The 16,421-nt window shown below is 27.2% G+C and overlaps 1 protein-coding gene across 10 annotated transcripts; it reads left to right on the plus strand.

Annotated features, from left to right (window-relative positions):
- Positions 1-150: 150 nt before the first annotated feature.
- Positions 151-15,364, plus strand: LOC122525037 (kinectin-like). Of its 10 annotated transcripts, none has more exons than XM_043647579.1 (18): positions 151-257; positions 345-551; positions 1,115-1,276; positions 1,708-1,868; positions 4,663-4,845; positions 5,278-5,614; positions 5,706-6,487; positions 6,560-7,231; positions 7,362-7,534; positions 7,627-7,801; positions 8,082-8,168; positions 8,449-8,697; positions 8,788-8,931; positions 9,031-9,192; positions 9,269-9,433; positions 9,542-9,622; positions 10,924-11,196; positions 15,188-15,364. In XM_043647579.1, the coding sequence occupies exons 3-18, from the start codon at positions 1,129-1,131 to the stop codon at positions 15,206-15,208; spliced, it is 3,813 nt and encodes a 1,270-aa protein (XP_043503514.1). In that variant the 5' UTR covers positions 151-257; positions 345-551; positions 1,115-1,128; the 3' UTR covers positions 15,209-15,364. The 10 variants fall into 10 exon arrangements, 9 of the variants coding, with proteins under 9 accessions (XP_043503514.1, XP_043503513.1, XP_043503516.1 ...); XM_043647580.1 differs by having other exon boundaries at positions 164-241; XR_006305694.1 differs by lacking the exon at positions 15,188-15,364 and adding an exon at positions 11,294-11,465 and having other exon boundaries at positions 154-551; positions 10,924-11,259.
- Positions 15,365-16,421: the final 1,057 nt, after the last annotated feature.

Consider the following 16,421-nt stretch of genomic DNA (forward strand, 5'->3'; position numbering starts at 1 on the left):
ATTAAATTGCTTATTATTACCATTATCTTTTTTTTTTTGATGTATATTATTTTTTTTTTTTAAACTCTTCCTTATTGTTATGAAAAAAAGGAAGAAAAAAGAATTAAAAATGAATTTTCCAACGTAAGATCCGTGAAGTTGGCTACTCTGCCTGCAGTAGATTGTTGGCGATTGTTGGTCGCATATAATCACACAAATGTATTGACCCTTTTATGCTTGTGTCGTTTAGGATGGAAGTGATGTAAATTAAAAACTAGGTTATCAATAGTTGATGATAATTGCTAAAATTCGCTAATGAACATAATTTTTGCTAATATTGAACTGTCTTCTTGCATACGTGGCAGAGTCTACCACCAATCAGGAAAGAAGAGATTTCGATAGGCGTGGCTTTGAAACACGTATGCTTGTCTCTCTAATGTTCAGCAGTCGCCATAATTCTTAAGAAGTCGTCGCGTGTGAATGGTAGTAATGGTTCTTTGAAAAAGAACAGATTATCTCTTGTACATCTTGCAATTACTTTAATCGACAGACATTCAATTGAATATCATTGGGTAAGTATTAATGAAATATAGACAAAAACATTTCCTAATTTGTTTAATTGTATTCAAGTATTAGAACGACATTATTATATATAATTTTGCCGGTTCTTTGGTTGATTTATGGTAAGATGAATATGTAGTCATCTCTTGCGGTCGTGTCGATGACCTGACACACTGTCATCCATATGTCATTATCCATATGACCTTTCTTCCAATTTTCAACCTTTAGATTTTGACTTGTAATATTTATCTAATCGTAGATGTATAGTGTGTGTGTGTTTCATAGTATTTTATTTATATATTATATATCAATTAAAGTTTCTCTTTTATCATTTGAAATTTGACTTCATCAAAGGTTCTTTCATTCTTTTCTATTATACGTACTTTTTAAATCAATTCACATCGAATTTCTTTTTCATATATCATCGACCTTATTTTTTGTATGCTTTTTTTCAAGTACTCTCAATAAGCTTAAATTTTTTTATTGAACAATTTGGAATATTTTCTGACGGTGTGACTGTATGTATTAATTCATGACATGTAGCATGTAATTATTTGCTTTATTTTCTTCGCAGAAAAAAAAGACAAAATGGATATGCAAACAACGCTAATATGTATAGGGATAGTTGTTATCTCAGCGGTGAGTATACTTCTAATCTCATTGTTTGGAATGAAAGGAAAATCATATGAAGAAGCTATAGCTGAGCAGAGGAAACTACCCGATGATCTTTTATTGAGTAAGTAAAATTATTCTATTCTATTTTATTATTCTATTTTAACACTTAGCCAACTGGATGGGGAGATCTCTCTACTTTGAAGTAAGTCGTTTAATGACCGATCAGAGAGATCTCCCATTTTTACCTTAGTAATGCATGACTTTTATTCTATATTCTTTTTTTGTTGTTATTAATTAGTCTTGAACTACAGTTTTTCGCAATTCATTGAATACTTCTCTGCTTTTTTATAAATTTGTACATTTAAATAATTTTTTGATGTTCTTTATTTTTCAAATAATGAATACTAATTTGCTTTAATTGCAAAACATGCACCGTGGGCAGCGTACAGTTAGCTGTGGCATGCACGGTTGGCTAAGAGTTAATAAATTTTGTTATCGTATTATTATAAAGATATTATGTCTAAATCGATATTTCATACTATTCATATTTAGGTAAGAAGGATAAGAGCAAGGATAAAAAGCATAAGAACAAATCTGGCAAGAAAGTAAAGGAAAAGAAAGAAAAAGATGAGAAGGATGGAAAAGAGGAAAAACAGGAACATGTTCAGTTTGAGGAAACACCGCAAATATTGCCACCTGAATTGCCATTGCAGGTACGATTTATATTTAAGCGACAGGTTAATTTATTTGTTTGATTTCTGTTTCTAATATTACACATCGTACTTAAAAATTTTAAATAAAAATGTATTAGTAGTTCATGCATGCTACATGCTCTTAGTATTTTTAAAAATAGGAAACAAAGCTTTTATAATCATACCTATCATTTAGATCTGGGGAAAAGCTTATACTTTTTATTCACATATCATTCATTTGTATATGTATATATATGTGGACACATCTTACATCTCGTGCATGAAACATGGTATGCTAAGTCATGTATCAAATATCATGCAAGTATGTTCACGTATAAGATTCGTGCATGCAGCATCATATTCCTGTCACGGTGCGATGCAATCTTAAAAAAAAGTTATTATAAAGAAATTGCGTCGTAACATTTACTGTTTGTTACTCAAAAATTGATATTAGTCATTAGTATATTTGTAAATAATATCATGTTGGTACAATTTCAATAAAGTATTTGATAACTTTTGTATTTTATCAATACAATTAAAAATTGATCGTGTAAGTTTGCATGTGTATTCGAATTTGTAAATATTAGTCGATTTCATGAATTTAAAAATTTTTACTATTTATTTCATGTTATAGAGAGAAATAAAAATTGTGTTACTTTTATTTACAATTTGTATTTTTGTATTTTTGTATTTTTGTATTTTTAATTGTTGAATGAAGCGAATCTAACGTATTTGTCGATAATAGAAAAATAGAAGAAATATGTAGAAATTAGCAAAATTGTAACCAAATTTGTTAATTTTTATTAACTGTTTGTATTGAATGTAGAAAATCTAACCTATTTGTTGATAGTACAGAATATGTTACTCCTTATTAAAATCGTTATATGTATCTAGGTATACATTATTTAAACTCAATTCAAGACAATATTTTAATAATTCCGAATAAGCACATGGTAAATACAAATAACATTTAACCTCTTAGTTACCAAACATTTCCTTGACAATGTTGAAATGCCTAACTTCAAGGAAATGCTTGTCTTCATTCAATTGGTTTAATTTCCATGGCAATATATAAATACCTAACTTCAAGGAATTTTTTGTTTTAATACAATTGTTTTAAACAAATGAAATTTGTTATTTCGTTTCTATCATTTTTTGCTTGAGAGCAAAATTAGTAGTTGAGTTTCAGTAAGAAGATACGTAACTTTCTCTCTCTGTCTGTAATTTTGAAAATACATATGTATCATAGAAAGAAAAATGCCCTGGTAAGTCTAAATAGAATAATTAATATACATTTAATATTTTGTATGTATTTTTGATAATCAAAGAAAAAAGTAGATACGTAGATAAGAGATTATTTATATTACAGTTATATATTTCTTAATTATAATTCATTTTATTTGTGCCTATAATTACACTAAAGTTGTGCTTTTTAATTAATATATTGATCACATTATATGGAAACGGTGTAAGTTCATTTTTGGAAAAAAAGAAAACGAAAAACCTTTAATTTTGATGTTTTATTTATAATTCATGAAAATTACGGTTTTTCAATTTTTTTTATTCTAAAATGGACTTTCGCTACTTCCATAATAAACTGTCCATATATACCATATCATTAAAACTTAACTAGTTAAATTCAAAAAATCACACTCGATATATATATATATATATATATAAAATATCATTACAGCTTAATTAGTAAAGTTATAATACTATATATACATATATACGTATATGTGTATGGTATTTGATAAATTTGGAATTTCTAAATTTGTTGCTATTAATAACTTTCTTATACACACAACATGGGACTGATACTTATACTAGTTATTTGCTGTATTACCTTATCTTAAAGATTAAATGCAGCAGAGTAAGAGTAGATACCTTATATTACTAAACAAGTTTCCATTAAATCATTCGTTCTTACTTATTCGTTACATATTTTTATATATATAAATATTATTTTAATTATTAAAAATAAAATAATTATAAAGCCAGTAAGAAATTGTTAGCATTATTATGCAGTACATTCTATTAAATCAAATGTATTATCTTAAATGACAACTTGCATAGTATATTCGAATGAAATGACTAAACTTGTAGAGTCAGTTTAAAAAATATTAATACCATTTGCAAAGTTTCTTCCTAAGGAGATTTAATATACTCCGTAAATATTAAACAAATTGACATGATGGATTTGTGAATTTCAGGTATATCTGTTCAGCAAGAAGTCAAAATAAAACCCATTATAAGGTGAAAATAAATTCATAATAATGATATACCTTTTTAAAATGAAATCAATCTTTGTTCGGTTGTTGTTAGTTCTAACAAGAAATATCAATATTTCATACTTGCAAGTATTCTGTGTCGTGATAATACTGTGAACAAACATTTTTTTATCATAATATACGACTTTTTCTTAATAATATTTTATTAATATATTTATGAAATTAAATCCATTAATTTCAATTATTTTATAAATAGTTCATTCAAAAATTGTTTTCTTATCTTTCTTTCTCTCTTTCTCTCTCTTTCTCTTTCTCTCTCTCTCTCTCTCTCTTTCTCTCTCTCTCTCTCTCTCTTTCTCTCTCTCTCTCTTTCTTTCTCTTTCTCTCTTTCTTTCTCTTTCTCTCCATTTTACACACATTTAATTTAATATAATGCTACCTAAAGATTATTGTAAATTAAATAATATTTTATATATCTGGCTTTATTTTAAATAATATATTATCTGGCTTTATTTTATATTTATAATTATTTAACATTGTGAAAAATATCTAGCAAACATTTTCTATTTCTATTGAAATCACAGGAGGGTAATAAGGCAAGTAAGAAGAAAGGTAAGCCTGAAAAGGTAAAGCCGATCCTCGTTAATAAAGATGAACCTTTGGCTATTGCATCTGAAATAAGTTCTTCACAGCATATCTTGGGAGAAACTAATCATTTTGAGCTTATTCAACCAAAGGATGATCTCGAACTCATACGGAATCATAGTGTGAGTTATTTGCTTTTGGTATAACTGCTTGGTTCATATATGTATCATTCATTCGTTTCAAATTATCATTTGGTTATCGAATCGGAATGCAAGCATTTTAAAAAGGGATAAAGCATGTCTATGCAAATCTAATTTAGCAATAATTTTTGTTATTTCATTTATAACACATTGATTGTTTTTTAGTAATTATGTTTCATTGAGACAATTATTTCATGTCTGAATATAAAAGAAATTGTTAAATGATGACGATCAATGTGTTATAACATGTTTATTATTATAATTTATTTTACAGTTTTTTTTTTTTTTAATTTAGATTAATGACATTAAACTTATTTCAAGAAGTAATTTTTATAAATGCAAATCACAAGTGTGCTTTTCATTGAATTTATTGATTTTTATTAATTATTATTTTTATTTTTTTTCCTACAATAGAAAGAAAATCTTTCACAAATAAATCAAATTAATCAATCTGAGCCGATGGTAAGTAAACCTCTGAAGGAAACTCCTACAAAATTGAAGAAAAATGTTAAAGAACCGATTAAGAAGAAAGATGAAAATATTAAGGAAGAAAAAAAAGAAACAAATGTTAACGTTAACGTGTCACCTGCTATTGCAAATAAAGAAGTTGTAAAAGAGATTAAAGATCAGCAGAAGGAAGCAGTTGTAAAGGAAGTAAAAGAAGTGGTTAAAGATCCTGTACCAGCCGTACAATTACCTAACAAGGAATCTAAGAAAACAAAGAAAAAAAATGATATTTTGGCTCAGATTGGTAAGCTCACACATTTCATACTAATATATTTCAATATAATTGTAACATTTATATATCGATACTTATTTATTTTGTTTAAATTTTGTAATAGGTGGTGATAAAGATGCTGTTAACGTTTCTCTTTTGATGCTTTTCATTCAAAAAGCTGAACTCAGTCGCTCAGAAATACAAATCATCATAGAACAACTTTTAAACATGCAAATGGACAACCCATCAGAACATTCGGAGTGGACTGAAGGTCGTGCTGATCCTGTGATTAAATTAAAGAAGCAATTAGCAGAAAAGGAAAAAGCATTGACCGAAGAACACGAAGCTAGCGTTGCATTTCAAACTAAATTGAAAGAATTGCGTAGCGAATTTAATGCTGAAAGATCTAGATTATCCGCTAATGCAAGACAACTGGAGGAAGCACTGAATAATAAAATAACAGAAGCTCAAACTTTGCATACACGTATGCAACATATTTTGGAGAGCCATGCTGCTGAAAAACAAGGATTTGCTAGACAAATTGAACAATTACAAACTAAAGTTAACGAAGATGCTGCAATTATTCACAAAATGCAAGAAGATCAAGGCCAAACTCAGGGTCATTTGCAACAGGAATTAATAAATCAGCGTAAACAGTTGGAAGTTCAATTTGCTCAAATGCATGAAGCCGAATCCACGTTAAAAGCACAATTGGCACAGAAACACGTAGAAGTACAAGACTTGCAAAATGAATTACAAGTATCTTGTGCTAACAGCACAGCTGAAATAGAGATGTTACAGCAGCAATTAAGCATAATGCAGGGCCAATTGATGCATACAGAACAACAGTTGCAACATTTTAAGGAATCCAGTGATAGACTCCAAGATGTTGCTAGACAATTGGAGGTAATTATTAATTATATTCTTCGTAAATAAATTTTTATTTGATCATATAATAATTATTAACATTTCTTTTAGGAATCTCATCGTGCTCATGCCGATTTAGATCACAGATTAAAAAATTCGCATCGACATGAACAAGACTTACAGAAACAAGTTAACTCGTTGCAGGCTGAGTTGAATGTAGTTAAAGTGGAAGCTAACGAAATTTCCTCTTTGAAATCTGAATTAACTAAAGCTCAAACCGAATTACTTAAAATGGAATCGGAATTGTCACTATCGAAGAATGAAGCAAATTCTGAGGCTGCAGAAATTATAGCATTAAATACTGCATTGTGCGACATAGAAGAAGAACTTAAAAAATGTAAAGAAGAACTTGAGTATGTTTATAACGACTTGAAGAAATCTAAAGAAGAAGTTAAGTATACCGAATCTATATGTAACGATATGAAAAAGGAATTAGAAAGATTAAACAATGATTTGGATAAAATGGTCGGTAATAATGCACAATTAAAGGACGAAGCTGTCAAGTATCAAAACGAGTCACGTAAGCTTCAGGAAGAGCTATCGCAATTAAAAATAATGCTTGCTAAAGCACACGAACAAATTAAAACGAATAATGAAGCTGCAAGTGAATTGAAAGTTTTAAAGGCTGAAATACAGAGACTTCAGATAGGAGAAAAGAAATCAAGCGAAATACAAATTCAAGTTACGAGATTACAGGAAGAAAAGGATAGACTTTCGGCTCAGGTATATTATTGACATATATTTAATATACTTTTTTTTTTTTTCATGTTAAAAATATTTAAAGTAAAGCGTTATAATATTATTGATTATTGGTAATAATTATTATAGATAATATGTCTTTTTTTCAATATAGCTTGTGAATTTTATGGAAATGCAAAAAGAAATACAAAAATTGCGCGAAGAGAACGAATCTTTGGCTTCTCAATTGACTGCAACTACTGAGCGTCCTGCTGCAGACGGCCATGAAAATGGAATAGAAGAAAAATTGCAGAAGAATAATATCGAATTACTGGAACATGTTAATTTGTACGCATAACAATTTTTAACTATTAATAGCTGCAGTTTCTTTAAAAGATGCATGAATATTTGAATTAAAAGTACATCATTAATTTTTGTAGACTAGCACAGAAAGATAGTCAGTTGGATGGTTTGAGAACAGAATTAACGCATCAAGAAGCAGAACTCAATAAATTAAATGCACAAGTTGATGCATTGAAAAGTGATATGAGCAATAAGAATAGTTTAGTTGAACGACTGCAAAATGATTTGGATGCACAAAGATCGAAAAATAATGTAAGTGATGGAATGATAAGATAATTCTATTATGCGAACAATGGATACTTTTTACAATTTTATTTATTGTCTACAAAAACGATGCATGCATGTATAATATTTATTCTCTTATATACATATATTTTTTTTTAAATATATTTCCTATTTGTTATTTCCAATTGCTTCCATCACTTTGCCAATTGTATCGTCTAATTAATATTCAAAACTATTCTTATTTACCACACATGCTGTAATATTATATAAATATATACACAATTCATCTTGTTTATGATGAGTGCAGGAGCTACGTACTAAAAACTGGAAAGTGATGGAAGCTCTTTCTGCCGCTGAGTCGCGTGCTAAATCTAACAATGGAAAAGGCATTGTTGTAAGTTTTTATTTTGTTCGTGGTAACATGTATTTATGTTGTTTATTTTATTTTATTTATATAATATTTATTATATTTGAAATGAAATTAAAAGATATGCGTTAAAATTCTTTCTAAAAAAGCCATATAACACTATTATTATATTTTTAAATTAAGTTAATATATATTATTGTATGTATTACCCTGGTAAGAATTACATGGTTCTACTATTTTATATTATGCATAATTTAAATATGCATTAATATTATTATAATTATTAAATTTGTTTTTATATTATCAGGATATAGCACAGAAAATTAAGGCAGAACAGCAGGAGCAGACCAAAGCATTTTTACAAAGGGTATTTCCGGAGATTAAAGTTACAGAAACTTCGCACGAGCAATGGTTGAATGCCTTTGAAAATAAAGTATACTTTTTTATAAATACATTAAAAGACAAAACTGTAGTAGAAGTAAATCCAGATATAGAAAAACAAAATATACATTTACAAGAGATGGTTTCGCATTATAAAAAAATTATTGATGATACCGTGAGTGAAATTTAATAAGATTTACAGTTAAATAATTCCCTAATCAAGTAAACTTTTATAAATATTTTAATTATTTTTCTAATTCTATAGGAGGGTATGCTTACTAAATTGCAAAGTCATATAGAATCCGAAGAAACTAGATGGCAAGCCCTACTGCAGCAAAAGGAAAGCGAAGTTTCTAATCTTAGGGTAGAATTGACTGAATTACAAACTAAATTAAAAACAAATGAAAAGGTAGATTCTTATAACTTTAAGTTATAATTAAATTATTTCATCATTAATTTTGTATATATATATATATTATTAATATGATTTTCTTTTTTTATTAAATAGTTTCGAGACAAGGTATCTGAATTGGAAGCCAAATTACAGGATGCTCAATTCTTAAGAGAACAGACTAACGCTGAATTATCAGTTCTAAAAGTTGCACAGAAATCTGTTGCAAATGGAAATATGTGCAATCACGATCTTGCCGCTTTAGAGAAACTTCAAGAAGTTAGTTAATTAATAAAATAAATAATCTATTATATAGAAATATCTTTGAATGCTCTGATTTATTACTTAATTATAGGAGAAGACATGGTTGTCGGAAGAACTTCAGACGGAAAGAAATAAAAGGGCAACATTAGACGCATCGGTAGCAAAATTAAATGCTCTAGTAGAAACTAGTGAGTCTAGTTTAACGGAAGAGAAAAATCTCGTAGCACGGCTCCAACAAGAAATATCACAACTAAAGGTATAAACAAATATTTGTTCTATTTAAGATAATATAAATATATGCGCAAAAAATGAAAATTCATATTTATGCACAATTATATCTTTTCATTATATTATTTTATTTTAGAATGAAGGATGTGGTGGTTGTAGCAGTTCTGAACAATCCATGTTGAACGGGCCTCCTACTTCTGATTCTCCTATATCCGAGGTTAGTACATAGATAGATGACATAATTACTATTGCACCTATAGTGCCTTATTTTTGATAGATTTATTTATGAGGCTTATGCTATGGTTATGGTAATTATGAAGTGATGTCATACCTAAAAGTATAAAAAATTACTTTAAAAAGAAATAGTGTTCTACACAATCTTTTTAAATATGATATCACCATTGATACACCATTAAATTAGAACAAAGTTCGGAATTACACTAAATCTTGAATAAGATTAGAAGATAAGCCCTGTATCAAATATAAATGACTTATCTTATATTATGAAATTACGAGATAAAGATAGTAACAAATCCACGCTATTAAAATTCTTTTCTTTCATCTTTTTTTGTTATTAATTACACACTAACATGATTTTTATTATTTAAAGCATGTATTTATACTCGTGTGTATATAAATATAATTGTCGACACACATACACACATATACACAAACCGCAAACACGTATTTATCAATTATTTTAGCTTACAGCTATAAAAAATTTTTTTTAGGTTCATTGGTATACATGCTTATACGAATATATTATATGAATATATTCTTAAAGCAATTGTTTTGCACTATTTAATGAAAAATCGTATGCGTGAAAAATTTCATATAAATATTTATATATACAGGATGTTTCAAAATATGTGGGCATAATTTCAGGGTTGTTATTTCAATACACTAAATTAAAAAAAAAAAGTTTTTTGAATTTGCCGACAACGTGAAATAAAAGTATTACTTGTAAATAGTTGAAACAAACGTCCAGGAAAGTTATATGAATTATTAAAAGTCGAAATCTGCTATAATTCGGAAACAAAATGTTCTATCGAGCATACGAGATTGTATGAACTTTTTTTTCTTATTTTAGCGTACTGAAAGCACCTCTGAAGTTATGCCTACTTGTTTTAAAACTTGTATAGATTTCTGTTATTAAAATAGATTCTGCAATAGAAATGAATCATAGAAAATGAATAATATTGAATATATATACACTTCATAGCTCGTGTTTACTTAATATACAGTTTTAGATGTTAAACGTAACACTTATTTCGTTAATGTCCTTTTAATAAATACATTTATAATACTATTTATTACTCTTAAATGAGGGATAAGGGTAAGGATGTTCATTAGGGAAAATTTCATTGAAATTACCGCGTTAAGCGGAAATCTAATGAACATATTTTTTCGTTATGATTTTATAGAGAATTGCACTAATCGATTTCACATATCTATTTAAAAAAAAAAAAAAGAAATTGAACAATATTCGATAAATTATTTCTATTATTGCTCTCTTAGCAGTTAAATAATCGTATATCTGAAATGCAGACGCCACTAGCAGCGCAAAATCTGATTGCTGCATTAGAAAGTACTTTCCTCAAGAACACAGAGTTTGCAAACTGTTCCATGACCAAGTCTATGAATTTGGTTCAATCTCAACAAGAAATTGACAACAGCTCCCTAACTTCAAAATACTCCTCCAAATCTTGTCATATGACAGATCACAACACACAGGCTAGTTGGAATCCATTGAATGGCCAGCAACATAAAAAACACAAGAAAAAAAGGAAGGTAAACCTATGAATTTCTGAATCAAAGAAATGTTACTGGTTCTCTCTCTATCTATGTATATATATATATATATATATATATATATATATATATATACATACATATATATATTTCTCTATCTCTTTCTATTACTGTGTAGGTCCATTCTCACTTCAGGCTTTAATATTATTAGTACAAAAGAGAATGCTATCTATACTATTATTAGAATGTGTATTTTTCTGTTTGTCTCACAAACATATATATGTTGTATAAAATGTCGTATCTTCTTGTTTTCTTTTCTTTTTCTTTCAAAAATCTATCAGAATGTTGGATACTTTCTATTACTTTATGTTAAATTTTTCACGATGTGGATTATTGGAATATTATTTGTAAATTATTATACCGGATTACAGATAATTGATTAGACTTGTATAACATATTCCAGTATTTTTATATATCGATATATTGCGATTAGATTTTCTTATTTGTTAACGAGGCGTTGATTCTTTTTTTTTCTCTTTATTCTAATCATTGAAATCATTAATTAGATTGATATTATGTATTATAATATTTTTATATATCGATATATTAATAACATTTCTTTGTGACGATGCTGATTCCTTTCTTTCTATTATTTTGCTGTATTTAATCTACAGTATTGAAAAGTAATGTGTGGTAGATCTGTATAGAGTATCATCGAATAATTATTATTCTATATGTACACTTTGTAACAACCTTTCATCTCTAGACCTAGTTCGACGCACGTATATAGCAAGAATATAACATTAAGCGAGGTTTTAAATAATTAAAAAAGGAAAAAAATACAAAGAAAAAATATTACAGAATAATTGGAAAATGTTGTATACATATGTAGACTTGTTTGCTTTTTAATATAAAATAGATTTTAATATCTAATATCATAAAACTTTCAATATTTTAATCATTTTTCTTATAAAACATTACTACGATAATATACAGGGTGCCTGAAATTTTTCCGACCAAACAATGTCAGTATATTTTATGTACGAAAATAAACAGATGACCTATATTTATATAGCATTTTTTCTTCTTCTTTTCATGCATAAAATACGTTGACACTGTTTAATCGGAAAAACCTTAGTCCCCTTGTATATTTTACAAAGACATATAACGTTTCATATATGTATAAACAAGATTTAGGATATATTTTAAGGTAATTGTCCACTCGGTGTTTAACAAATATGAAATTTTACTGCACCAGGATCATTCCCTTTTTGTAATGAAGCAAATTCTTGCGACTACTGGTCATAAAAATGATTTTCTTTTTTCTCTATCTTTCTCTCTCTCTCTTTCTCTTTCTCTCTCTCTCTCTCTCTCTCTCTCTCCCTCTCTCTAAAATTTCAAAAAAAATAATATTCATATACATATATTATATGAGTTTCTTTTAAAATGACAATTGAAATGATTGATCAGTCAAGTGTAAAACAATGCGTTTATACCTTTGTCCCAGTGTTTGTTAAATATAAAATTTAATTTTAAGATTAAATATACAAAAGCGTATATGTATATATATCAGAGTTAACGCGTGGCAGCAGCTCATTACGGTTCTTCTTCTGATGATAATAAGAAAAAAAAGCTAGCTTTGTCGTATCGAAGAAGCGATGATCTTCCAAAAAATAACGATTTTATTGTTTTCGTTCTTTTGACAGTCCACTAAGAAATCCACGGCAAAACGGCGCAGATTCGCAGGTATGCAAATCTAGAAATGAAATTTCTCTCTCTCTCTCGAGATTTTTCTTTTAGCCTTATAAAAGGGTCAATGGTAGACTGCTGCTAGCGGTACATGTCAGGTTTCTAAATGATTTTTAATGAAATTATTATTTTGCATACACACAAATTATGTTATCTAATATTAAGTTAAATATCTTTATTTTTATGCATCAGTTTGCTTTTATAATTACGTTTTTCTAAACAGGGAATAACATAATTTCTATATTATTATATCCATGTTTGGAAGAAAAAAGAAACATTGAATTAGTACTTTTTTGTCCCCATTAATTCATATATGCCAATTTAATATGTATATACATAATTATTCATAGTTTATTCGAATACCCAATTTTATATAAGAACAAAGTTGAAATAATATTTGAAAATTTATATGCCTTCTTGACTTTTGATAATGTGTCGTTCTTGTGAGATTTTTGCACAATGTGTAATTCTTAGTTCTATAGATTACATTTACCTTTATTATAATGCATTTTAAATGTTTTAGCACATGTAATAAGATGTATCCATTACATGTACATTTTTGCAATCCATAAATGTCACATTTGTGTTTTTCTATTGGTATCATGCAATATATATCATTTGTGTATTATCCTACGGGATAGAATACTATCATTTTTGATAATTTTTTTTTATATATATATGTTTATGTAATCATAAATCTATCAATCATATTATCCTGCTATTTTATACATTGGCGATACTTGATTTTAGTATGGTTATTCACTTTTAGAAAACGTAAAATTTATTTTTATCCAAATAACATAACGTAGAAAATAATAGAGATAGATTTTAATTAATCCAATAGCCGAGTTCTCGTAGACATATTTATATAAATATGCATAATGTTACAAAGTGTATATAAAAAAAAAAAGCGTAAAACGGCAAGACCAAAACGATGGACATAATAATGCGAATGTACATAATAAGTATAAGTATCAAATTTTATAAACACAAACACTGGGGTAAAGGGTACACTTAAAGCAGCAATCTATATATGTTAATTTCATTTAATTATTACTTCATCCATTTATAATTTTTTTTAGCATATTATCCTAAATATATAATATATTTATATTTGCTTTCATTTTATATATGTTTTATTTTATTCTTTTTCAGAGCATCCAATTATAATCTGATATATACATTGAATATTACATGAAATATTTTCTTTATAGAACTATGGAAATATATTTACAGTGTAATAGTTGTAGATAGATTGTCACCATTTCAAAAGTAATATTTGTACTATCTAAGTATCGCTAAACTACACGCTTATGCCATTCAAAATAATCTCTTTAGCATACTGTATGTGATTGTTTTTTTTTTTTTTAATAATTTTAATAATTTTATTCTTTCCCATTTTTCGTTAGTAGGGTTGATCAAGTATAATTAATGTTTGTGTCCCACGCTTTTGTCATTTACTTAAGTTAATCATTTTTGCTTGCAGCATTATCATAAGTATTATTGCCTTAACAGGAACAGTAAATTATTATTATTTTCTATAGTTGCTGGTTTTTTCTTTGTAATGCTTAGTAGCATTTTTGGTGATGGTGGTGTGTTAATAGTGGTGGTAATTATTTTAACACATTAGTTTTGTTATTTCTACGCGTGTTTATTTGATTATTTACTTAAAAATATTGTATGGTATATATAGTTGCATATAGAACATATTATATTATGTAACGCTCGTTATCAGATGACTTATCACTTCATGATCGATAAATTGATGATCCCAAAATATGACCTCATTTGAAATTGGTATTATTTTTAATTTTTAAAGTCATCTATTTTTATTATAATTAATAAATTCTTATCACCAAGTAGTATATTTCGAATCAATCTAATTATTTTTTATCTTTCGAATGGTTGAGAAAAAAAGAGGTCAAAGTTAAGGGTATTGCGTGACAATTTTTTTATCCATTGCGATACGATAACACGCATGCACATATACGCGAATTTTGAAAATCTAGCATTCACATATTATTAATAATAATATTATATGCGTAGACACATATGATCTTCCTATATTATTATACATGATCGTTCTAAGGAAACACGCATTTAAATGTTTATCAATTTTATAACATAATATAAATATGCATCTTACACTAAAAACTTATGCTTTATTGTTTAATTAGTATCGGACAAAATGATGTACAGGAAACAAATCTATTTGCTTTTATATGTAATTTTTAAATTGTCTAATTCTAATGATAATTATAAATGTTGTTTATACTTTCAGGGTGGTTCAAGAAAAAAGTAACTTCAAAGAACAAGCTACGTTAACGTACCATGTCTTAGAATGGTAAAAAAAGAATTGGAATAAAAAGAGTATAAAATAATGTATATGGAACCAGACTGTACACATAAACAGCAAGACTTTGCTACTGAAAAGACTAATATAACAATTTAAAATATATTACGAATACAATGTTTATTATATGAAGAATACCATATTTTATTATGTGGAGAAAATGTAAACAATTAAACTTTAATAGTTAGTAAATAAGAGACATTAAAGCCGATATTTGCTATCAATGATACTAGAAGAGAAGCATAAGTAACGATTAACATAAGAAGAATTATATATTATTTATGCGTTATCCATTTGTTGCCTTTTTAAGTGTTTTATATAATTCAATTTTATCTTCTTTCTCAAAACTATCGTAATAATGTTTATTACCGTTCTTAAGATTTTATAATTATAATGCGTTCATAACTAAAATTTATTTGATTGTACTTGGTAATGTCTCTTTTTTTCTAACAACAGCTTTTTTAAATTTACATATATGTACGATGAAATAAATCATTTCTGTAAAAGAATTTCTCCATATGTGAAACAGTATGGTGTTAATATCACATTTTTAGACATTTTTTCACATTGTTAAAGCATTTGTACACGAAAGCTAAAAATCGTTAAGAAGTTATATATGTGCAATAAATGAACAAAATGAAATAATCTTATACGTAAATAAATAAATAAATTAAAAAAAAAAGGAATAAGATGAAGAAAAATTATAATAGAAAAAAGATTTATAGATATATGATCAGGATAATATAGAGTTCTTTGGTTTTATATGCCAAAGTTGTTTTTTCATAGGAGTTATCTATAAATGGATAAAACACACACATACATACACTTATGCAGGCCTCTATGTATATAGAATTACATAGGCGTAATCTTTAAATTTTGTTTTAGAAGACAATAATTTAAAACATTTCTATTATTGTGAAATCTTATGAACAATATTTTTTATTTAGTGTTAACCAAGCACGCATGGTCGATGAAAAGCAGAGTTTGGAAGCATTTAGAGAACTCGTTTGGTTTTAGTTTGGACAAAATTTATATTTAGTTTTTGTTAATTTTGAGTCACAAAGTTGTGAATCACGAATAACGAAAATACTCTTTGATGACGCAACAAACGATTCGTTCGCATTAGATAATAAAAGAAGTACCTACTTTTTTGAGATATATT

This window comes from Polistes fuscatus, unplaced genomic scaffold (genome assembly GCF_010416935.1).
Source record: "Polistes fuscatus isolate 324 unplaced genomic scaffold, CU_Pfus_HIC Scaffold8, whole genome shotgun sequence".
In the NCBI taxonomy this organism is placed as follows: Eukaryota; Metazoa; Arthropoda; class Insecta; order Hymenoptera; family Vespidae; genus Polistes; species Polistes fuscatus.

Bases quoted from the DNA above. Each gene is read 5' to 3' on its own strand.
- LOC122525037 (XM_043647579.1), top strand. From the start codon at position 1,129: ATGGATATGCAAACAACGCTAATATGTATAGGGATAGTTGTTATCTCA. The intron at 7,535-7,626 runs GTACGCATAACA...TAATTTTTGTAG, and splicing joins TTACTGGAACATGTTAATTT to ACTAGCACAGAAAGATAGTC. The intron at 9,193-9,268 runs GTTAGTTAATTA...ACTTAATTATAG, and splicing joins CTTTAGAGAAACTTCAAGAA to GAGAAGACATGGTTGTCGGA.